The 24,730-nt window shown below is 49.7% G+C and overlaps 1 protein-coding gene and 1 long non-coding RNA gene across 2 annotated transcripts; one reads left to right on the forward strand and one right to left on the reverse strand.

Annotated features, from left to right (window-relative positions):
• Positions 1-896: 896 nt before the first annotated feature.
• On the reverse strand, positions 897-11,043 carry DACT2 (dishevelled binding antagonist of beta catenin 2). Its single transcript, XM_081829328.1, has 4 exons — positions 10,748-11,043; positions 5,288-5,420; positions 4,131-4,373; positions 897-3,513 (listed from the first exon to the last, which is right to left on the reverse strand). Exons 1-4 carry the CDS (start codon positions 10,970-10,972, stop codon positions 1,916-1,918), a joined length of 2,199 nt encoding a protein of 732 aa, XP_081685454.1. The 5' UTR covers positions 10,973-11,043; the 3' UTR covers positions 897-1,915.
• LOC145723184 (uncharacterized) lies at positions 8,330-24,730 on the forward strand. The gene is made up of 3 exons (XR_014148082.1): positions 8,330-8,535; positions 24,068-24,243; positions 24,649-24,730. It is a non-coding gene; the product is annotated as an uncharacterized LOC145723184 (long non-coding RNA).

Below are 24,730 nucleotides of genomic sequence, written 5' to 3' on the forward strand. Positions count from 1 at the left end.
GGCATCCCCTTCATCGCAGAGTCCAGGTGTCCCGGCCGGAGGCACACGGCCTGGCAGTCCTGTCCCTGCGGTGCCAGGATGGGTGGGACTGCGGAGGACGGGAGAGAAGTCTGCCATTGCCAGCTAGTGATTCCGAAGCCCTTTGGGTGTGCAAAGCTCCAACACGTGCCAGGGATGACATCGGGGAGCGGAGTGTGCCCCATGGACGGAAGCCCACGGCTCTCTCTCCAGAACGGCCTGCTCGGATGCCCAGGCACACCGTGGGGACGGACGGGAACCCTGTCCCCAGAGCCCCCCCCGCCAGGAGTCCTGGCAAACCCGTGTTCCCATCCCCCCGTGTGCCATGTGGCTAAGAATTAGACCGCTCTCGGAGTGTCCTGGGTAACATCGCATCACGGGTGGGTTTGAGTTCAACTGCAGAAGCAGTTTCTAAAAAGCTTAGGAAGACCCTCTCTCCTGTTCGTAAGCTGATTCCATGAAGCACGAGTGGGAATTCCACCCAGACTCGGGAAATGCCTGATTTCTGTCTTTTTGAAATACCTGCGTCGCCCAGGTTCTACACAAGGCAGCCCCTGCGTCCTGCTCCGCGTCACCACCCCGACGGGCCAGCCTTTGTTCTAAAATGCCATTCGCTTTTTAAAATGTTTAGCTCTTTAAACTGCATCCTGAAACTGGCCGCTTGTTACATGAATGTCCATAAATCTACAAACATTTTGGCTGGTTTTCTTACTGTTTTTCCTTCCCAAGTTCTGGGGAGATGATTAGCTCAGCTCCCCATTCTGGCCAACCGTGCATTTAGCCCCGGGGAGGGGCTGAGGTCCCCAGCCACCCAGGCTCCGCGGTGTAGACACCCCCCACTTGTTCTTTTGGCCCCAGGCCCAGGGAAGCACTTTGGGGCAGCTGGGAGGGATTCAAGATAGAGCTGCTTCAGGAATTAGAAATGTTGCAATACTCAGCAGGCAGCTTCCCTGAAAACCCTGGAAAAGTTGAGGGGCAGTTTCAATAAACACCAAAAAAGGTTATTTTTTCAAAAACACTTTTTTTTTAAAAGATTTTATTTTTAAGTAATCTCTACAGCCAACGCGGGGCTCGAACTCACAACCCTGAGATCAAGGGTTGCATGGTCCACAGACTGAGCCAGCCGGGCACCCCTTCAAAAACACTTTTATGCTGTTTTGTGTATTGGACCCAGAGTTTGGGAAATGCATCTTCCCACCCCCGGTGAGGGCGCCCACGTGGTGGGGAGTCAGGCTTGACTGAAGGCCTACTGTGTGCGAGCAGGAAGGAGCCGGCAGCTCACGAGGAGATGGGCTAGTGAAGACAAGGGCGTGATCTGCGTATTTATTCATGGGGAGGGCTTACCGTGGGATTCACACCCTGATTTCTCGAGGACTGTCCTCCAACCGGCCCTTTAGGAGAATGCTTTTTGGGAGTCATGGTTTAGGACTGGGGGTGACCACGGTGCCCAACCCACGCAGAACAGGGCCAGGGGCCAGGGGACGGTGGGGGTGGGGGGGGCCACCAGGACTACAAGGCAGATACCCTGGAAGCCTGGTGGGACGCCCGCCCCGGGAAGACGCTGACACAGAGACAGTAGGTGGGTGGGACTGCAGTCTCTACCAGTCTCCGCTGGGGCCAACGCTCACCAGAGCCACCGCGGTCCACGGGGCGAGCCCAGGGGACCCACTTCACCCCCTCTTCTGAGTGACTTCAGAAATAATCCATACTAGCAAGACGACACACAACCCACATCCACATCCTGAACAGCCAACGACGTGAGAGCCTGGTCCTTAGCCAGGGAAGGGCCTGTCTGTGCTGGTCACACGCTCACCCGCGGGTCCTCAGGAGGATGGCTTCCCCTGGGACCCTCGTCCCTTGCGCGGCCAGGGAGGCGCTCAGCCGATTCCCGTGGGCCTCACACCATGGTCATGACCCTGAGCGCCGCCGGCTGGAACCTTCGGATCTTTCTCTTCAGGGCCTTGGAGGCCTTGATGCGGCACAGTTTGGGCACCGGGGGCAAGGGTGGCCTGCGGGCGCCTGGGGCCCTCGAGGGCTGCGGGGGACACGCCTGAGGCCAGGCCCCGGCCTCCGAGTCACTGCTGCTGGACTCCTGGTCCCCAAAGCGGCTGGTGGTGCGGTCGCTCCCCCCGTCCTCGCTGCTCTCGGCCACAGTGGAGTGGAGCAGGGAGGCGCCCTCGGCCGACTGCTCAGAGCCCTCCGACTCGCTCTCGACCCGGGCGTCCTGGCGGGGCAGCTTGGGCCTGGCGCGGGCACACACCGGCCGTGGGCCCCCCGCTCTGCTCACCGCCGGCCTGTGGGGCCCCAGGCTGCCTGAGATCTCCACGGAGGACAGCCACCTGCGCTGCTTCTTCCGCACCTGCCCCCCAGCCGCTGCCAGAGCAGCTGCTTCCAAGGGGAACGAGGCCTGGGTGGGGGCCCGGTGACCCTCCCGTCGGGCCACTCCCAGGGGCACCAGGAGGGGCACGGGGTAGAGTCTGGGCTCAGAGCAGGACCGGCTGGGTGTCGTCCCCGCCAGGGTGGGCCTCCTCCTGGGATCCTCCCCCCACTCGGGGGGCAACAGGGGGGCTGCGAGGGCCCCCCCGGGGAATGGCTGCCCCCCAAACCGCAGCACCTTGTCACTGGACCCTCTCTTGATCTTCACAGACTTTGTCTTGGGGTGGCCTGTTTTCAGCCCCAGGGCGGACGCTCCGCTGTCAGCAAATGGGGGCCGGGCACAGCGCCCTGGGGCCAGCGTGGGGCTCTCCCTGCCCCCTGTCCTGGTGGGCAACAGGACTGTGCTGTCCTGGAAGCTGAGAGCCTGCTGCTGAGCCTGGGGGCGGGGAGAGGGGGCTGGCCCATGCCCCGACTGACGGGAGCCCCGCATGGTCTCCCCACGGACGCGGCCACTCGGGGGTTTGGGTTCCTCCTCTGGAAGGCTGCTGGGGTGTGGGGTGGCTGCGAGGGGCGCAGGTCCCGGCTGCTTGAGGCTGTCCCTGCTGCTGTCCCCCCTCTGAGCCATCCCACCTGTCCCTGCTCTCCCTGGGGCGCACACCAGCTTCTCCAGGCCACCTTCACCGTCCGCTCTCTGGCCACCACGCTCCCGCGGGGATGGGGGCGCCTCACGTCTTGAGGGTCCCTGCTCACCCACACTGCCCCTTGGGGGGGTCCCTCGGGCCTGCAGCTTCAGCAGCCTGTTTGTATAGGCTGCAGCTGGACCAGCCTCGAGGACAGGTCCAGTCCGGATGGGGCCCAGGGCCGCGGGGCTGGGGAGGGGCTCCCTAGAGGGCGAGTGGCCATGACCCTGCAGGGCCTCCTTGTGCAGAGCAAAGAGAGGGCTCTGCAGCGCCACAGCGTGCAGGGGGCTGGGGTATGGGTACACCTCCCTGCCGCCCTTGGACACCAGGTCACGCTGGTATTTGGGGTCCATCCCGTGGCAGAGAACGGAAGTGGACTTGGGGTGCGCGCTGGGTTTCTGGAGCACCACCTCAGACGGCAGGACTCTTTCCAGATCACCTGAGAATGAGAAAAATGAGCAACAGGTGAACCGTGGGGACCCCAGCGCGGTCCCAGCGTCACCTTCCACGCAGCGCCACGAGGGCGCAGTGTGCCCTGTGCGGGTGTGGGGGGGGGGCCGGCAGGAACAGCGGCCCACCGTGCACGCCGGCGCCAGGACTCGAGCTTGCGGAGGGGGCTTGCTTGCACGCTAACTCCAACACCTGCTCCGGTCTCCCCTCTCTGCCGCAGCTTGAAGGTAAAGCCTGGACTCAAAATCTATCATTTCAATGCCCTCATCCACCCAAGGTTTGGGTCACTCTGGGTGCTGTGTCCCTTCCAATTACAGACAGGTACCCGTCAAGGTGTGTAAGGGCTCTGGAAGGGTGTTTAAAATAACTTTCTGATGTCCACTTAAATCATAAGAAAAAAATGCTTTTAATCACAACAGACTTGTTGTAATGAATAGAAGTACTCCTGTCTCCATCCAAAAACCAAAAAAAGCCTATAGAGTACCTGTGGGACCAGCACCAGATGCACACAGGGCTTCGCCGCTCTGTGCTCGGTGGTGGAACAGCCGCCCCCAGCCGCCCCCACCACCTGGATGGGACGTCCCACCCTTCCCAGCTCTCCTTTACCTGTAGACACGGGCCTGGGCCGGGACATGCCCTCCTCCGTGGCCTGGGGGCCCCAGGCGGGCGGGGGCGCTCCATGCACGGTGGTCTCATCAGCCGACCGGGGCCGGCAGTCCCCTGCGTCGGGCCTGGCCGTGGGGTCAGCTGGCGGCAAAGTGCCCAAGGAGGAGGACATGCGGTCACTACACACGGATGTGCAGGAGGCGGACAGGGAGCAGAAGCCTCCGTCGCTCAGCTCGTAGAAGCCTAGACGGGGTGAGTGGAGGTGGTCAGCGACCCCGGCGCAGCGGCCCCTTTCCTGCCTGAGCAGGTCCCGGTGCTCAGGGGGGCTCCGGATCTCAGCAAGGCGGGCACTGGAGACGTTGGCCGGGGGCTCCCCGTTACTGTCCACTGTCGCCCTGTGAACACGGTCCGTGGGAGCCCCCTTTGCCCATGTCCCCCCACCAGCGTGCCCCCCTCCTGGGCAAGTGGCTTCCCTCTCCCTACGGGGCCAGGCCTCTGGCGTCCTTGTCCCTCCCTCCCCGGTGCCTGCAGCTCAGAGGAAGGGCAGCGTGCTGTGGGCCTTTAGCCCGGACCCCGACACACGCATCACACACCCAGACCAGGCCGTGGTTTCGCAAATTTACAGAAAGAGAAACAGCAAACAACGCTGTCCGCGGTCTCCTGGGGTGGCCGTGCACCAGGCTCTGGCCAGGCGGGATGATGTGCCCTGAACCAGGAGGGTCGGAACGGCTCCAGAACGATCTTCTCGTGGCTCTAGGGCAAGGAACAGACGGGCAGCGGGCAAGGGGACAGTGTCCTGACCCCCTTCTCTGACAGACTATGCAGAATTGAGACTGGATACACCTGCAGACTGTGGTCTCATAACACAGTTCTTCACAACCTCCCTGTTAATCCAACCTGAACACGGCCCCGAATCTGTGTCAGCCCAGACAGAGGGGAGACACTCACGGCGGCTTTGTCCATCAGGAAGTCTCTCCACGAACACACCCTACGTGCACACTCCCCTTTTCCCGAAGCACATTTAGGGAGAAGGAGGGAAGGGGTGCATTTCCACTACTCCTCGGGAACGGGTTCTCCAGGCCGGGGCCGCCCTCACTGAGCTGGGCCCGGGAGCCTGGGCGGCCCCGCATGTGTGCGGTCCCCGGGGCGCAGGCTACCTGAGCTGGGCCTGCTGTCGCTGTCGGCCACCTCGCTGCAGGGTCGGCGCACGTCCAGCTGCAGCTCACCCATCCGCCGGTCCAGCTGCTCCCAGCGGGTCTTCAGGCCGGCGTCCTGGTGTCGTAAGCGGCTCTAGGAAGGGAGAGCGTGAGAAATAACGCTGTCCGAGGGCAGAACGCAAGCTCCACGCCCCACGGGACGTCGGCACTGGGCCTGCGACGTAAACTCCACAGTCCACAGGCTCCAGCAACTCTGTACCCATCCCCCGAACCAATTCCCCTGCCCTCCGGTCACCCCTCCCCCGCCAACCGGTTTCCCACCCGCAACTGCAGACTTTTGGAAAAATCAGCAATTCTCAACTACGTATTTCTTTATAAGGAGACTGATACAGCCTCTGAGCGTAAGCTCAGGATCCAAAGCACCTACTCTTGCACGTGGCACAGACGACGCGTTCAGCCGCTGTTCCCTGAGTTTTATGTAAGAACCTACTTTCCCACACTCCTGTGCCATATTCTTTTACTCAGCAGGCCCTGGGTGACCCCCGGACTTTTCAAGGGCCTAGGAAATTCCCCAGGAGAGAAAAAGGCCCCTTCTGCGTATCGCCCCCTTTACAGCTGGCTCTTCTAGGAGAAGAGCCCTCAGGGACAGGGCAGAGGCCCGGCAGGAGGGGACAGTGCCTGCACCCAGCGAGCCTCAAAAATCTGCCCGAGAATCTTCCGGGTGTAGAGGTTCACATCTTAGCTCTGCCCTGAGGCTCTACCCTCTCCAGCCTTCAGCCGTAAATGCGTTATTAAGAGCATTAGCCGAACATATGTGTGTGTAATTACATAATGCACATAAAACATGTGTATGCGGTTAATGCTCAGAATACGTATTCGCACACATTCCCACACGTAAATATATAGAAGTATGGCAACTAGCACTGAGTGCTTCATAAATACTGATTTTCTTCTTTCCATTATAAAACAACACCGTTTTCAAGGTGTGCTGCATAAATTTCTTATTTTTATCAACAATTAAGTTTAAGGAAAATAATGAATGAATGTAATTATGTGGTTCACCCTGTTTAAGAAAATGATTAGTTGTGTTTCAAATTTAATACAGAAAGTGAGGAATTCCCCTGAGCCTCATAATTACTTCAGTAATCTCAGTACTATGAGGATGCAGTCCAAGAGGGAAGCAGGTCGCAGTAATTTCTGATTCTTACGAGGAAGTCACGTGGGCACAGCGACCAGATAGTAGCCCAGGTAAGGTGAAGTGGGTGAGAAGCCCAGGGCCTGATACAGTGCCTGGTGCACGCCAGGCCACCTTCCCTGGGCCACTAGGCCCAGACCACCTTCCCTGGGCCACCATGCCCGGGCCACCTCCCCGGGCCACCGTGCCCAACTCCCCTCTGCTCCAGGACCCCATCCAGGGCTCTGAGAGCAAGCTCCACGTGTTACAGCAACAGAGTCTCGAAGCCACAACACCATCTGTAAACATATCACAGCAAAAACCAGTCCTGACTTTAATATAAACTTTATAATCCCCGAACCATCCAGTCCAGCCTAAACATCTGGCTTCTTACTCTGAATATTTTTACAAAGGAAAACATTACCCAGGTGAAGAGCAGAGAGAGAGGTATGCAAAGATGGGCTTCTGCGAACGACCCTCCCCGTAAAGAACACTCGATTCAGGCAAAGGGGACTTGTGCCTTTCTACTGCAACTGACTTTTCTTTTCCTGTCATAGAGTAAGGCCACTGTGCCAACAGAAAAGTCAGTTCCTCTGTTAGGTCACACCTCGATGCTTACAAACCGATCTGACCTCTTCTCTTCCAAATCACGACGTTCTCGTCCTTCTGAAGGAAGAGGGCACCTCTGATGCCCCAGTTCGCGTCCTTCCTTCCACAAAAAAGAGTCACCTCTGTGTGTTTGTGCTGAGACTAACTGCTTGGTGATTAATGTTTGGCCAGCCAGGCCTTTGGTGGGTGGTTTCTGATTAATGTCCAGAGGCCACAGGCACACGGGCTGTTGGGGTTTCGCAGATGATTTACCGCATCCTCAGGACCTGCCCGCTCGTCGTCCACAGGGCTTCGCCACCCAGGATTTACACTGTCCTCGTTAACCCTTCCCCCCGTCTCTCCCTTGGGGTTGTACGTCTCTGCTCTTCATTAACTCCTTCTTGGCATCTAACTTTGTGCTAATCGTCTTAAGTTCGGTCTGTGACCGGGACAGAGCATAATCCACGGCAACCCAGCCACAGAGCATCTCTCTCCACATATTTCTTCTGCAGACAAAATGTTACAGACATGTCAGTGCTGGGTGAACGGGACCGTGGCAGCCACATGCATCCCCGTCAGAGCCAGCAAGTTTGGGGGGCCCCCTCCTTCCCACCTCTGTCCCCAGCATCCAGGCTCACTATCAGGGCAGCAAACAGTGTCAGAATCCCCCCAGCCTCTGTAAGGGGCTGAGGGGGGAAGGGAGCGCACACTTCCCCAGGAGGTGGGATCGCCTGAGCGTAAATGCAGATTCCTGGGATCCTGGCCACACCTGGGAGCCTGCGTCTGGACAAGCCTCCCAGGGAATGCAAAGGGTTCTCACAGAGGCAAGAAGCTTGAGAACGGCAATCCAGGGAATGCCATTAAAAACAAAGACTCAGCTTATCCCTCTCTCTGAAATGTTTACTTTAGGTACCATAAGAGAACCATCTGATTTCCACTTGTCTTTGGTTTCCATCCACGACTCAGCATTCTGGTCTCCTCAAACCTTTAGGGCAGACCCAAAGGACAAAAAGGAAAAATGCCCTCAAGTTCAGGATACACCCATGGCGTCTAAACCTGAACCTTTTTTCTTTCCTCAAAAGCTGAGAGTATGCAAAGGAAACAGGACAGACATGACTGCCGTGTCTACCCCCGGGCCCTGTATGCGGGCAAACATTACCGCCAGGCTGCAAAAGAGGTCCACCAATCAATAGCAAAGGCCCCAGGGGCACAGATCAGCCTCGCGAGTACTGGACGGAGGCCTGGCACAGTCCTGGGGATGCCCTGCCCTCACTGGTGACCTTGAGCAAGTTCACGCCCCTGTGAGTTCAGGAAGCAAACACGGCCAGTCCAGGGAACACAGCCGACCTCATGCTAACCGCTGCGGAGGCAGCCTGCTCTTGCAGGATTTAATGCCAGACCCTGCCAGTAAGAAGCAATCACCGCACGCTGTCACTCTTAGGACAAGTCATGACCGGCCAAGTCAGCTCCCAGGAAATTCTGCAGGGTAAGATTTCACCGCGGGGTCCCCAGAACCTTTCTTCACTTGCACCTCAGGGCACCTCCTGCTGGGAGGTGGAGCTTCCGGCCTCCTCTGGGGCATCACAGGCCATGGCCATGTCGCCGGGCACCTAACTCCTAGGAAACGGGGACGGCAGCCACTTCTCAGGGATGGCCCATCTCCCTGGAGTTACCAACAGAAGCACAGGGCTGGCCAGGGAGAAGCAGCTGCCCCGCTCAGAGGGCACGGGGGTATCACTGGCTCAGAAATCTAGACCAGGGAGACGGTAAACGTTCTCTTCTGTTAGAGCAACGGAAGTCGCGCCTTTATTTGCTCACCAAATACTTATTAAGCACCTACTGCATGTTCCTTTGTGACTTTAGGTGCAGCCCATTTGGGTAAGTGTTAACGTGCTAACTCTGCTAAGTTCCTAATTAAATGCAGTTTAAATCCCCAGAAACGCTCAGGCTCATTCTCACGGGTGAACTCCTGCAGGACAAAGCTGCCCAGGGGCAGATCCAAGCCCTTCCTGTCTTCACACCTGAATGCTGAGGCTAGCTCCGCGCCAGTGTGGGACTGGGAGGGGCCCTGGGTGAGCGGGCGCTGCGAGTCTGCAACTGCGCTGCGGATGAAAGGCTTTTGATTAGACTCTTCATCATGGAACTAGTATTACTCCTATTTTTTTCCCTGCAAGAAAATGTTAAGTGTTAAGCCCTAGCTGATGTCACACAAATTCAATTATTCTTCTCTTTTGATCACATAATCCACACCAAGAACAAAGTTTGAAGACAAAGTCTGCGTGTTCCTTCTGGTCCGCACATAAAAAAAAAAAAAATTTAAACAAAAACACCTGTTTGATCTCTTCCAAAGGCTACTTGTAATTAGAGGCTGAGGACTCGCAAGTCTGATTTGTGTATTACTTAAGTCAAGTTAATCGCCAGCTGTGCTCCTGCCCCGCTGAGGAGCATTCAGGCCAGCATCTCAGCAGCTCCTGGCCCTTCCCCGGGAGCCGCGCATCTCTGTAGGCGGCTCTGTGCCGGCGGAGCTCGAGGGGCGGACACGCGGGGAGCCGGGGCAGACCACTAAGGGCGGTAAAACAGGGGAGACGGTCGCCCTCCAGAGCCGGCTCCTGCCCTCTGTGGGGCAGCTCAATCACAGGCAGAGGGGAGGCTGCATAGTCGGGGCCCAGGTTCTTCTTCCTCCACCTTCCGCCTGCTTTTTGCAATATGGGTCCGGAGTCCTGGGAGGCATCTTCCAGATTCTGGAGTCCAGAAACACCCAACAAGCCGGTAACCGGAGGGAGCTAAGCTGATGGCAAGGCTGCAGAATCATCGGGCTGCTTTGTGAAGACGGCCAGCAGCTTTTAAACGGAACAGATTTGAATTTCTAAATTTAAAAAATTCCACTTTAAGAGGACTAGAATTAACTGCATCAGATAGGAATGTTTCCATACAGCCTTTTCATTTTTCCTTTAAAACATACTACAATACTGGAAAAACTCTGAGTTTTTTCCAATACACGAAGAGAAAGCCTGCAGCTGATTAACAAGGGAGGAGCAACCATCTGAGTGTCTTCAACCCTGTAACAAGGTGCTGGCATTTGGAGGAGGCCAGGTAGCCAGGAGACACAAAGGTGAAGCAATCCTAGGAGGGTCCCCGGTATCACGGCCTCTGGGACTCAGAGGCCACGCCTCGTTTTACAGGTTAGGCTACAATTTAAAGTTGAAGAAGCTTTCACGGGATACATGCTCTCCTCACTATTTTGTTCAATGACCGGACCCCATTTAACCTGAGCACGTTATGGGGACAATTCGGGCTGCGCCGAGCACGCGGGCAATGTTCCCGAGCCTGCGCAGCAGGGACACCTGTGTCCCGGGTCTGACACCAGGATCCCAAGTAAGCCCCCGCCAGGAGAAACCGACTTAATGCGCTCTTATCAGAGCAGCGCCGGAAGTCACACAGGAATGCACGCTAAAAGCCTGCCTGCGCGGGGAAGGCGGCCGCGCCAGGTTGCAGCCCCGATGCGCCTTTCAGACTCAGGAGCCTTATCCCTCGGGCGTCCGCGGCCGTCTCGTTTGAACCCAAACTGCGTCCCCTGAAATCCCAAGGGGTGCCCTTCAATCGGTCGGACAGCCCAGCCGCCGCGCCGCCCGCACCAGGTGGCCCGGCCCGCCGCCTCCCCGCGCGCCCCAGCGCCCCCGGGGCCCCGCGCTCCTTACCAGCTGCTCCTGCAGCGCCTCCAGCCGCAGCTCGTGCGCGCAGGGGCCGCGGGGGGCGGCGGGCCCCGGCGGGGGCTGCATGGCCAGGGCGCCCCGCACGCGCGCCTGCTGCGTGGCGCGCAGCCCCTGCAGCTCGTGCAGCCCGGCGAGCGCGGCGCGCAGCCGGGCGCCCACCCTGCGGCGGTCCCAGCCTGCGGGCCCCTGCGGGCCGCTCGGCGCCCACATCCCGCGCCCGGCCTCCCCCGAGCCTGCCCGGCCTCCCCGGCCTCCCGGAGCCTCCTCCGAGCGCCCGGCCGCGCGCGGGGCCTCCTGCGCCGCTTCTCCCCGCCTCCGCCCCGCAGGTCTCCAAGGTGGGGTGGGACCTATCGGGGGCGGCGGAGGGCGGTGTTTGCGCACGCCCCGAGGTCAGAGCGGCCGCCCCCGGGCCCGCCCCGTAGTCGGAGCCCCGCGCCCTTGGGGGCCCTGGGACCCAAGTCCTGCGGTGAGTCTGGAGGGGGACCGAAGGAGAGGGAGGACCCCAGCGGGAGAGTCGGAAGGGGCCAAAAGGGGAACAAACGCGGTGAAAGGTTAAATTTTTTAAAGAAATTAAGATAAAGTCTTGGGACGGTACCACATTGTAAGGACCATGTTACCGTTTTAAGCTTGTTATAGATTTGAAAAACGTATTATCCACTTTACCTAATGTGTATCTGCAGTGGGAACCCCCCAGTTTTTTTTTTTTTTTGGTAATAATAGCTTTATTGAGGTGCAATGCATGTATCATTACAATGCACCTATTTAAAGTGTACAATTCAGTGGTTCCGCCTACATTCACAACCATCACAAGGTTGTGCAACTATCTCCACGATCAATTTTAGAACATTTTCACCACTCCCAGAAGAAACCATCTACCCATTAGCCTCACTCTCCATTTCCCCTCTGCATCCCCATCCTGAGGAACCACTAATGTGCCTGTTCTGGAAATTTCCAATAGGTAGAATCATACCTTACACAGTCCTTTGTGACTGGCTTCTTTCCTGTTGGGTTGGTTCCTCCAGGCTGTAGTGTTCCTCCGTCCTTCATTCCTTTCTATTGGTAGCTAATATTCCATTGTATGGACCACTTTTATTTATCCAATCATTTATTGGTGGACATTTGGGGTGTTTCCACTTTTTGGCTACTATGAATAATCTGCTGTGGACATTCAGGTGCTAACTTTTAGCTGGAAGTATATTTTCACTTCCCTGGGGTATAGACCTCGGAGTAGGGAGCTACTCTTGTTAGATCTTTTGAAGGCCTAACAGACTGCTTTTATTTATTTATTTGTTTATTTGTTTTCATTAGTTTCAGAGGTAGGATTTAGTGATTCATCAGTTGCATATAAAACCCAGTGCTCATTACATCACATGCCCTCCTTAATGCCCATCACCCAGTTACCCCATCCCCCACCCACCTGCCCTCCAGCAACCCTCAGTTTGTTCCCTAGAGTTAAGAGTCTCTTATGATTTGCCTCCCTCTCTGTTTTGTCTTATTTTATTTTTCCTTCCTTTCCCCTATGTTCATCTGTTCTGTTTTATATGGTATCTGTCTTTCTCTGACTGACTTATTTCGCTTAGCATAATACCCTCTAGATCCATCCATATCCTTTCAAATGGCAAGATTTCATTCTTTTTGATGGCTGAGTCATATTCCATTCCACCACATTTTCTTTATCCATTCCTCTGTCGGTGGACATTTCTTACACTGTTGGTGGGAATGCAAACTGGTGCAGCCACTCTGGAGAACAGTATGGAGGTTCCTCAAGAAGTTAAAAATAGAGCTACCCGGGACCCAGCAATTGTACTACTTGGTATTTATCCAAAGGATACAAACACAGTGATCAGAAGGGGCACCTGCACCCCACTGTTTGTAGCAGCAATGTCCACAAGAGCCAAACTGTGGACAGACTGTTACATTCTCAGCAGCGCGTATGGAGGACCCCGTATCACCATGCCCACGCGAGCATTCGTCCTTCTGCTTGTAACAATCTTAGTACGTGTGAAGTGCTATCTCACTGTGATTTTGATTTGCATCTCCCTATGGCTAGTGACGTGAAGCATATTTTCATGTATGTATCTTCTTTGGACAAATGTGTATTTACATCCTTTACCGTTTTTAGAATTGGGTTGTCCTTTCATTATTGAGATGTAAGTATTCTTTATGTCTTCTAGACACAATTTCATGATCAGATATAAGATTTACAAATATCTTTTCCCTCTTGTGGAGTAGTATTTCACTTTCTTGATCGTGTACAAAAACGTACACTTTTTGCAGCAAAATTGTTTTGAATTTTGATGCAGTACAACTTACCGATTTTTTCTTTTGTTGCCTGTGCTCTGGGTGTGTCATATCTAAGACACATTGTCCAACCAAAGGCCAGAGATCACATCTGTGCTTTTTTCTAAGAATTTTTATGGTGTTAGTGCTCGCATTTAAGTCTTTGATCCATTTTGAGTAATTTTTTTGTGCATGAGATGAAGTGGGCATCCAACTCCATTCTTTTGCATGTGGATGTCCAGTTGTCCTGTTACCATTTGTTGGAAAGTCAATTCTTTCCCCATTAAATTGTCTTGAGACTGTTGTTGATAATCAGTTGATCCAGGAAACCAGTTTTTGGATTCTCCGTTCTGTTATAGTGGTATATATATCCTTCTTATGCCAATTCCACAGTGTTCTGAATACCGTAGCTTTGTCGTAGGGTTTAAAGTCGGGAAGTGTAAGTCATCCAACTTTGTTCTTTTTCAAGATTGTTTTAGCTATTCTGGGTCCCTTGCATTTCCGTATGGATTTTAGGATCAGCTGGTCAATTTCTGCAAAGAAGTTGGCTGGGATTTTGATGGAGATTGCATGGAATCTGTTGGTTGATTGAAGAAGTATTGCTACGTTAAGGTTAAGTCTTCTGAACCATAAACATGGGACGTCTTTCCATATATTTAGGTCTTCTTTAACTTCTTTCGACAGTGTTCTGTAGTTTTCAGTGTGCAAGACTTGTATTTCTTTTGCTAAATTTATTTCTAAATAAAAATATTTACAAAATTCTTTTTTGGTACTATTGTAAGTGGGAATGTTTTCTAATTTAATTTTCAGAATGTTCATTGCTAATTTATAGAAGTAAGATGGTGAATTTTGTGTACTGATCCCAGCAAACTTGATGAATTTGTTTATTAGTTCTAGTAGATGTTTAGTGGATTCCCTTGCATTTTTTAAATTTACAAGATCATGTTGTCTGGAAATAGAAATAGTTTCACTCTTTTCCTTTCATATTTGGATGCCTTTTGATTTCTTTTTCTTGCCTTATTGCCTGGAACTTCCAATACAATGTCAGACAGGATTGGTGCCAACAGGTATCCTTGTCTTGTTCCTAATTTTGGGAAGACATTCAGTCTTACCACTGGGTCTGATGTTAGCTGCAGGTTTTTCTTAGGTGCCTTTTTATCAGGAAGAGAAAATACCCTTTGATTCCTAGTTTCTTGAGTATTTTTATTGTTGAGTTTTTCAGGTTATCTTATGATTTGTTGCTGTTGTTGTTTTCTCAGTTCTGTGTGCTTATCTTGTCTAGTAGTGGAGAAACAGCATTAGAGTGGAACTTATGAGACCTCAGCTCCATGACCCCTTGCCTCCAGTTTGCTCAGCTGTATAATGTGTGTAGTGAATAAGGTCCCGGATGCTAGTTTTCCTTATAAAAAAATTCATGATTCTTCCTTTACATTTTCTTCAGAAGAGAGAGACCAACAGAGGGTTAGACTGGGTATGAGCCCTTGTTCAGTTATCTGTCTTCTTTCCGTCTGTGGACTCTCTTAATGGTGTCTTTTGGAGAACAGAAACTCTTTATTTTTCTGTATTGTTATTTATCATTGATCCTTTTTGTGCCATTTTAAAGAAATTTTTGCTCATCCAGGCTCTTCAAGATATTATTTAATGCTGCTTCTAGAAACTGTATGATTTCACTTTTTTTTAATTTAGATCTACAGTCCACCTACAATGGTTTTTATGTATTGTATGAGGTAGGAGGAATTACTATTTTTTCTCAAACACATATCCTAGTGCAGTATTTGTTGGAAAAAAAAGAACAGTCCTTTTTGAACTGTGATGCAGTACCTCCTTTGTCATAAATATATTTAGATCTGTTCTGGGTTCCCTTTTCTATTTGATTAGTTTGCCTATCCTGGCACTTGTCCTAATTATTGTGGCTTTTTATGACATGATGATACCCAGTAGAGCATGTTCACCCACCTTGTTCTTCAAGGGTGTCTTGAGTATTCTTGGCACTTGACAATATTAAGTAAATTTTAGAATCAACAGGTAGATCTCTACAAAAAGCCTATTCGTATTTTGATGGGGGTCACATTAACTCTATAGTTACATTTGGAAAGAAATAGTGTCTTTATAATATTTCTCCTAATCCATGGACATGGAATACCCCATTATTTATAAAGATTTTTTCAATGTCTCTAAATAATGTTTTATAATGTAGTGTGTAAAAATCTTGCACATCTTTCATGAGGTTTATCCCTTTTTTCTTAGTGTTTTTTTTCCTTATACTATTATCAATGTTATCTTTTAAAATTTTATTTTTGTTGATGATATATGGAAATACCAGGAAGGTCTCTAACAACTTTGCTAAACTCATTTATTCACTTGAATAATTTATCTATAGATTTTTTAAGATTTTTTTCCATATACATTCATATCATCTGTGACTAATGGAAGTTTTAATTTTTTCTTTCTCATCGTTATTCTATGTATCTATCTATGTATCTATCTATCTATCTATCATCTATCTATCTATCTATCATGTATCTGTTTATTTGGCTTTATTGCAGTGGCTAGGACCTTCAGTACAATGTCAAAACAGTGATGATGTCAAGCATCCTTGTATCATTTCCAAGGGCAGTGGGAATGTTTTCTACATTTCACCATTAAAAATGATGTTTGCTGTATGTGTTTTGTAGATACTCTTTATCAGATTAAGGAAATTGTCTTCTTTTTCTAGAATGGATATTGAATTTTGCCAACTGTATTTTCTACTATTGAAGTGATTATATTATTTTTTCTTTTTTTTCTATTAATATGAATTATGTTAATCAGTTTACAAATGCAAAGCTAACTTTGCATTTCTGGATAAACCAACTTGGTCATGATGCATTTTCCCCATTTCTATATTGCTGGATTTAGTTTGATAGTATTTTGTTTTAGAGTTTTCAGGAGTGAGGTCAGCCCGTCCTTCTTTCTTGTGAATTTTTTCTCAGGTTTTCAGAATCAGTGCTATGCTGGCCTCACAGACTGAGTGAAAATATTCCTTCTTGATATTCAGTGTAAGGGTTTGTGTAAGATTAAGATAATTTCATTCCTAAATGTTTGGTAGAACATTAACGAAGCCATCTATGCCTGGGTTTTTTGGTGTAAAAGTTTTAAATTATGAGCCAAAGTCCTTGAATAGCTGTGTAATTACTCAGACTTTCTGTTTCTTCTTGTGTCAGTTTGTTGCAGGTGTATTGTTCCAGATTTTTCTCATTGTGTCCATATTTTCAATTGTGTTGACATAAGTGTTGTATAATATTGTCTGTAAATATGTATCAAATATGTGTACTCCATGCCCAGCTTTTTTCCTATCATTTGGCTATTTGTGCTGCCTCTCCTCCCACCCCTCCTTCCGCCTTGATCAGCCTTAGCAATGGTTTAACAGTTTTATCAGTTTTTTCAAAGCACCAACTTTTAACTTTGCTGATCCTCTCTGTTTTTGTTTGTTTTGTCATCCATCAGTCTATTTTCCTCATTATTTGCTTCAGTCTATTTATTCTGGGTATAATTTACTAGATTACTTTTTCTGTCTTGAAATGGACTCTTCACTCATTGACCTCTCCTTCCTCCATCTGGCATTGCTCAGACCTCATTTGTGGTGGACAAGAACTTGTTACTGGGAAAATACTGGGTCCCGCCCCATCTTAGATTGTGTTTGTAGTCTTGACCTTCAGAACAAATTGTGGGTTCACCTCGCCCGCTTGGGCTACATCTGAATTTGGAGCTTTCTGCAGAGGAGAATGAGGACAGCTCTCATGTGGAATGGCGTTAGAGAGGAAAAGTCATGCATGGAATCTCAGGTTGTCCTAGAATGTGAGAAATAAAGGGGATTTTAGTGTCTTGTACCTCTTTCTTCTGCCATTGTCTCCTGTCCCTAGTGTCATGTGGAAAGGGGGTCTAGAAAAGTTAGTTTTCACTTGTCTAAGGCAACCCTCTCCCCATCGCTCTTTGTTAAATCACAGCAGCAGTGGACTCTGCTCTCACTCTCTCTCTCACACACAAGAAAAAAGTGGTATCCTCCATCACAAGTGACCCCGAGAATGGGTTTGAGCCCAGGGAACAGTTGTGGGCCCCCAGCAGAGAACTGGATTTGTACCAAGGCCCCAGGCTCCCTTGAAGATGGTCAGTATTTTTTCCGGCTTTCCACCTTTCACCTCATTCCTGTTTCATTGGTCCTATCCTTTATTTTCCATGAACTTGGAATCCTTGTCTATTTGTGAGGAGCTTTATCTTTCTTTGTTTACACCCACAGAGAACACCACTTCTTGGACCTTAGAGAGCCAGCCAGAACCTGGGTGTGCATGTCAGGAATCCAGCCTCCTGAGCCAATGCCTCTGATTCCCAAACAGCAAATCTGCTGCTACCTGTTACTGTTCACTACATAACTACCAGCCTCCAGATTTTGTTACATAAGGACATAGAAGGTCTGAGAAGAAGGAGAGCTTTTGAGTTTTATCCTTTTCTCACCTCTTCTTAATCACACTGTCTAAACTATTAATGTTTACATACTGTGCTATAAAGATATGTATCCATCAAATTAAAAAGATTGATGGACCTTATTTTCTGGATTGTTTTTATGTCATACCCTTTTTATTTTGTGGATGCAGTAGCTTCTTGAATATCGCTATGGATACTCGTTTTCTGTTTGTTTTTAATTAGCTCTGTTTTGCATGGTGTCAGCTTTTCTGTTTACCTTTGACTCTCCCTACTGTGACTGAGGATTCCTGGATGCCGTTCATCTGTGAGGCAATGGGAAGGCGTACGTGGTACTTGAGTTTGGTTCCATGATAGAGTGAGAGAACGTAGAGCTGGCTGGGGTGCTGTGCACACCCCAGCGTCAGATGTGAAGGGCCATATTTGCGACACAAGCACCATGCCTCCCTAGATAGGTGTTTTAATTCACTTACCTAGGTTGTAGGTGTAGATTATACTTTTTTTTTTCACTATCATTTTCGTCTGGTTTTGGTAGGAAGACTTGTGCTCCTTACACTATTTTATATGAGAATCCACTAGAAATTTTTGCCTTTAAACAAAGTTTTTGCAAGTCTCAAGCTTATGAAAAGTTATAGGTACAGTATAAAGAACTTTCTCCTGTTTTCCCAGAACCAGTGAGAATGCATTGATGACCTGTTGCCCTATCACCATTAATACCTTAGTACCTTAGTGTATGTTTTCTACACACAAAGGCATTATCCTAAGTAAGCAAAGATTAATAAAATCAGGAAGTTGATGTTGATTCATGATCACCATCTAATATTTAATTCAGATTTCACCAGTTATCCTGTCAATGTCCTTCAGGTCAGAACAATCCCATCCAGACTAATGCATTTACCTGTCCCATCCCATCTCTGTCAGGCTGGAGCAGGGGTTCAAACTGTTCTTGATTTATGACTGTACTTTTGAGGATTATGGACAAGTTATTTTGTTGGATGCTCCTTGGTTTCATTTTGTTAAGGTTTCCTCCTGGTTCAGGTTATGCATCTGAGGCAGGAATATCACAGAAGTGATGCTGTGCTCTTGTCATGCTTCCTACTGAGGGGCATACACTTTCAACATGCCCACTCCTGACACTTCCCACCTTGATAACTTCATCTCTGTCACCTGTCTGCCAATCTATCCATCCATCCAGGTATCCACACACCCACTCACCCATCCACCCATCCACCATCCATCCATCCATCCATCCACTTGTCCATCCACCCACCATCCATCCATCCATCCATCCACCCACCATCCATCCATCCATCTATCCATCCATCCACCCACCATCCATCCATCCACCATCCACCGTCCATCCATCCATCATATCTATCTATTTATCTATCATCTTTCTGTCCATCTATTTATCTATCATTTATCATCTGTCTGTCATCTCTCTACTGTCTGTCTGTGTATCCACCTCTCCCTCCCTCTGTCCATCCATCGTCTGCCTCATCCCTTCAGTTCTTACGCTATACACGTTACTCTATAGCTTCATCAGCAACCAACTCTTTTTTTTTTTTACTTTAAAATGGGCTATTTTTCTCTCCATTTGTAAAAGTCATATATTACCACAACAGAGAACTTAGAAAACACAACAATCCACCAAGGAAAACCACCACAGTCGCCCCTTCCCCACCCCCTGGCCCATCCCACCGGCGAGGGAGGCCTGCTGCTGGCCTCGGTGGCCGTGGGATCAGGCCGCGGGCAGGCGCTGTCTGCGGCCGTGAACATGCCAGCTCCTGGGAGCTCGGGCGGCCAAGGCCAGGGCTGTGCTCAGGGACGCACACGCCAGCGGCGGCATGGCAGGGTCAAGCCCCGGTCTCTCCCTCAGCACACTGGCCAGGGGAACCAGACGAGAGGGAAGCAAACACCCATGCCCGCTCCTGCGGGGTCCCCAGCCCTGAGTCTCCTGGCGGGCTCTCAGGGCCACCTGGCGGGCTCTCAGGGCCACCCCGGCGGGCTCTCAGGGCCACCAGCTTGGGCAGCACAGCAACAACTGCTAAGACGATCCAGGATGATGTTAAAAACTGGTACAGATTCCCGGTTACGCCTTTATTCATCTCACACATGACTTTCAGACACGCTGCCTAGGACAGGAGCAGGCGGGACCTTCCAGCGATGCTGGGGGCGCCCCCCTGGAGGGTGCACAAGGGGACGGGCAGAGAGATGCTCAAGAACCACTGGTGGAAACTCCTACACCCCCCAGTACCTCCCCGTGGATACAGATGCCTGCGAAGTACGGGCAGAAGACAAGAGAAGTCGTGTTACAGGAGATACGCAGTGTCCTCAACGCAAGGCTCCCAAACTCTGCAGAGATAGCAGCAGCCCAACATTTAGTCTTTAGCCTAAAGAATTTCCCGCCTTAACCATTTTAATGCTGCAAAGCCCCACCCCCATCTGGAAACAGTGTGAAGAGTATGTCCAGGCTCCCTCTGAAGCCCCTCTCAGCCAGATGCCGTGTCACCTGGCCACAGTGACTCCCTGTGGCTCCACGAAGCAGAGTGGGGACCCGCGCACCCTGGGCCTGAAGTCAGCAACCAACTCTTAACAGATAAACCCTGTTGCACTATATGGACACATTTAATCATTCTTCTGTTGATGAACATTCGGTTGTTTCATCCCTTCCTACCGTGGCAGTCTTTCAGGAAGCGCTCTCACACGTGTAGCCTTACTATCGTTGCTTTTATTCCCGAAGGCTGTGTTCTCAGGAGTGGAATTAGGTCTGAGAGCATCTGTGTTTTTTTTTTTTTTAAAGATTTTATTTATTTATTTGACAGAGAGAGACACAGCGAGAAAGGGAACACAAGCAGGAGAAGTGGGAGAGGGAGAAGCAGGCTCCCCGCAGAGCAGGGAGCCCGATGCGGGGCTCGATCCCAGGAGCCTGGGATCATGACCTGAGCCAAAGGCAGACGCTCAACAACTGAGCCACCCAGGCGCCCCAGCATCTGTGTTTTTATCTTAACATGTCAAGATTTTCTCTCAGAAAGATCGTAGCAATAACCAGCAATGTGTTAGTGAAAACTCCAAACCCACGTCACTGCCGATACTGAATGTCTTCCTTTTGAAAACTTTTTTTGAGGGGTGAAAATATAGTATCTCAGTGTTTATTTGGTGAACAATGCTGTGACTCCTAGTGCGTGTGAGCATCTATTTGTGTGTTTATTAAGAGCTTTTACTTCTTACCACTGGGCCTGCTTGCTCATACCTTCAGCTGTTTGTCTTCATCTTAATTGTCGGTAGGAACTTCTTGCATATTCTGGCTGTTATTTGTCGTATGTGTTGGATGTGTTCTCCCCCCACCCCAGTCTATTGTTTTTCTCCAACTTTCTGGTATTCTTGACATATCAGTACTTAATATGTTCTTCTTTTTTTCCTTTTATGATGTCTTTTATGATTATTGTCTTACTTAAAAATTCTTCCTTATTTTGGGGCATCTGGGTGGCTCAGTTGGTTAAGCGTCTGCCTTCGGCTCAGGTCATGACCCCAGGGTCCTGGATCGAGCCCCTCATCGGGCTCCCTGCTCCATGGGGAGCCTGCTTCTCCCTCTCCTGCTCCCCCTGCTTGTGTCCCCTCTCTCGCTGTGTCTCTCTCTGTGAAATAAATAAATAAAATCTTTTAAAAAGATTCTTCCTTATTTTAACATGAAGTCAGTATTTTGGCAAACTTTATTCTTTTTTTAAAAAAAGATTTATTTATTTTAGAGAAGGAGAAGGGGGAGGGGCAGAGGGAGAGGGAGAGGGAATCTCGAGCAGACTCCACGCTGAGTGTGTAGTCCGACACAGGGCTCGATCTCATGACCCTGAGACCATGACCTGAGCTGAAACCAAGAGTCAGATGCTCAACCGACTATACCACCCAGGTACCCCCTCACGTCACCTTTTCTTTTCTTTCTTTCTTTTTTTTTTTTTTTTAATTAATTTATTTGACAGAGAGAGAGAGCACACACAAGCAGGGGGAGTGGGAGAGGGAGAAGCAGGCTCCCCGCAGAGCAGGGAGCCCGATGCGGGGCTTGATCCCAGGACCCTGGGATCATGACCTGAGCCGAAGGCAGATGCTTAATTGACTGAGCCACCCAGGCGCCCCTCACATCACCTTTTCTTAAACAAACTCCCTTTTTGCACTGAATGAAAATGCTGTCTCTATTAAATATCACCCCTACACCTGGAGCTAGTCCTTCTTCTGACCTATTTGTCTGTCCTGAGGCTCATCACTTTCTATTGAATCTGAGGATGAAATTCACTGCAGTAAATGTGAGTAAATTACTGACATGGAAAAATGTTCATGATATATTATTAAGACAAACACCAGATGATAAAACACTGTGGCTCCCTCAAGAATATGTGTGTATGTATTTCATACACAGAGGAGTGTGAAAGGCTGTCCACTTGAAATGTTAAAAGTTCTAGCTGGGTAAAGGGATTGTAGGTGACTTGATTTCTTTTCTTACTGTATTTATATATTGATTTTAAATTTTATTTTATATATATTTTTATTGGGGGAGGGGCGGAGGGAGAGAGAAAATCTCAAGCAGGCTCCATGCCCAGCACAGAGCCTGACTCAAGGCTCCATCTCCCAATCCTGAGATCATGATCTGAGCTGAAATCAAGAGTAAGACACCACCCATTTTTATTTTTCTAGAAGCATGACCCGTGTAACTAAATAAAAAGTTAAAAATTTAGTGACTCCTTGACTTATAAATTAAAGCTACCAGCTTAATTTTGTCTTCAAGCCTCTCTTGAAGCTATGATATGACCATGTTTGTGTAGTAGTCAAACTTGAAAAGGAAATTTTCAAGTGAGGACAGTTACAGATATTTCTCACCAAGTACTCAATAAAGACTGTAACAGCTTATTTATTTTTATTGAAGGGAATAACACATTAACAAAGTTGTAGCAAATACACACCAGCTTCTATGCATGCAAACCAACCATATTAAATTAATAATTATATTCTTGCCAAAGGCAAGTGGGGATTATGCAGTTAGGTGCTGATTCAGTGCATCAATCAGCAGATAGATTTTTCTTTATAAAATAATCTCATAAAAAATGATTGGAACCTTATGATTTTGCCCCCAACCAGACTTGTTGGTAGGACTTGCGTGCGTCTACGGGTCAGGGACTGGAGGTTCCTTTTGCTCGGTCCCACGTCCATGTGGTTCCTGTGCGTGGAGCCCCGTTGCGTGCAGGGATGGGAGCCTCCCGCCTGGGGAAGGGTTGTGGAACACCCAGCTCCAAACGATCTCATCTTTTTAAGAAGGGGAATGGCAGTCCGCCGTCGAGGCAGGGGTATGTCAGTGGGGTAACTGCCCGAACACACGCAGAGACAGCCACGGAGTCACGTGGCTCCGGATATAGGAGGGACTCGGTCAGCATTGCGCTTCTCTCCCAGTGGGCAGCGGGTGATGGCCGTCGTCTGAGAGGCTCCCCTTCGTGGTGATGGGGTTTGTTATATGATGATGCTTCAGTTGGTTTCAAAAAACTAAAAGGATGATGTACGAAGTCTGAATTCACATTCGTATAAGTTTTCAACGTTCTTGATGTTCATGAGGTGCCTTGAGAATTCTCTGTATTTTGGCTTTTCAACGTAAACTGTGGGTTATTTGGAAGCAGTGCTAGCTGTCCTTATGTCTTGATGGGCAGCACGAAGGCAGGAAGCCCCTCGGAACTTCGGAGAAGCTTTCCCCAAGAAAGGGCTCCCCGGGTGCAAACCACAGAGAAGGTGCTGCTGTGTTGTCGGAATAAGGAAGAAAGAGCCGTCAGAACTGAAATTTCCCTGTTGTATTTTGCCTAAAGCCACTATATAAACCTCATAAAATGATAGCAGTCTTTCAGACTCAGGTGTCTTGACTTGACTTGGCGTGGCTTGATTTGCAAAATCGTAGTGAATTTCGACGACATGGAAAGCAGGTACTGGGCAGCCAAGTGAATGCGCTGACATACGGCCAGGAGTGTTGCTAGTTATTAAAAATGAAGTCCTGTCTTAATTCCTTTTATTGCTTCATTGTTTTCTGTTCCTGTGCTCATGAATTTATGGTGTTATTTCAGTAATACTTTTTTTTTTTTTTAAAGATTTTATTTATTTGAGAGCGAGAGAGAGAGAGAATGAGAACACGAGAGGGGGTAAGGTCAGAGGGAGAAGCAGACTCCCCGCTGAGCAGGGAGCCCGATGTGGGACTCGATCCCGGGACTCCAGGATCATGACCTGAGCCGAAGGCAGTCACCCAACCAACTGAGCCACCCAGGCACCCAGTAATACTTTTTTCTTAATTCCTTTCCTGATGACCTCCTGGGGGGTGAGTTTACTGCCCCAGGGTTTTTGAGATGGTAGATAATCTGTGATAAAGGCTCTGGGTGTCTGGTTTGCCCTTACATTGACATGTGGTAGTGTAGACCTGGATGGCAAAGTATAATTTATTTGTGTGTATGTGACCCCTGCTAAAAACCAAAAGGACGCACTGTGTTCATAGTCGATTAGTAACGCGTGCTCATTTTTTAAAGATTTTTTTAATTTATTTGACAGAGAGAGAGAGAGAGCACAAGCAGGGGGAGCGGCAAGCTGAGGGAGAAGCAGGCTTCCTGCCGAGCAGGGAGCCCGATGCGGAGCTCCATCCCAGGACCCGGGGATCACGACCTGAGTGAAAGGCAGATGCTTAACCAACTGAGCCACCCAGGCGCCCCTTGAGCATCTTTTTTGATGTATGTAAAATATTTGTATGCCTTCCTTGTTCAAGTCTTTTGTCAAAAATTTAATTGGGATATTTATTATGGGGGTGTAAGAGCTCTATATCAGAAATGTGAGGAGATGTCAAAAATACAGTAAAATAGGAGAAATCTGGGACCACTTAATGTAGACAACAGCTCGGGAACATGTGGAGCTGTTGGCAGCACAATAAAAACACTAAAAAATTGTTCCGCATGGGACCCTAACTGAGAGGCAATTAATTATAGTAGCTATGTTTTCTTTAAGTAGGAATTACGTATTTTAGAAAGAAGCGTATTGAAATTATTGAAAATACAGTGGGGTGTTAGTGCTCTGGCCAGGATGACGGCTGCTGACACCTGCCTTCCTGACCGTGTTTCGAATCCATCTTCCTTTTACAGACACACACCCACCGCTTGGGAGTCCGAAAAGTACTGCACATGTGTCCACAGTTACTATTTTCTAGAAACTACTACATCATTC

Source organism: Leptonychotes weddellii, chromosome 8 (assembly GCF_054177405.1).
Source record: "Leptonychotes weddellii isolate Sample4059 chromosome 8, ASM5417740v2, whole genome shotgun sequence".
NCBI classification, from domain to species: domain Eukaryota; kingdom Metazoa; phylum Chordata; class Mammalia; order Carnivora; family Phocidae; genus Leptonychotes; species Leptonychotes weddellii.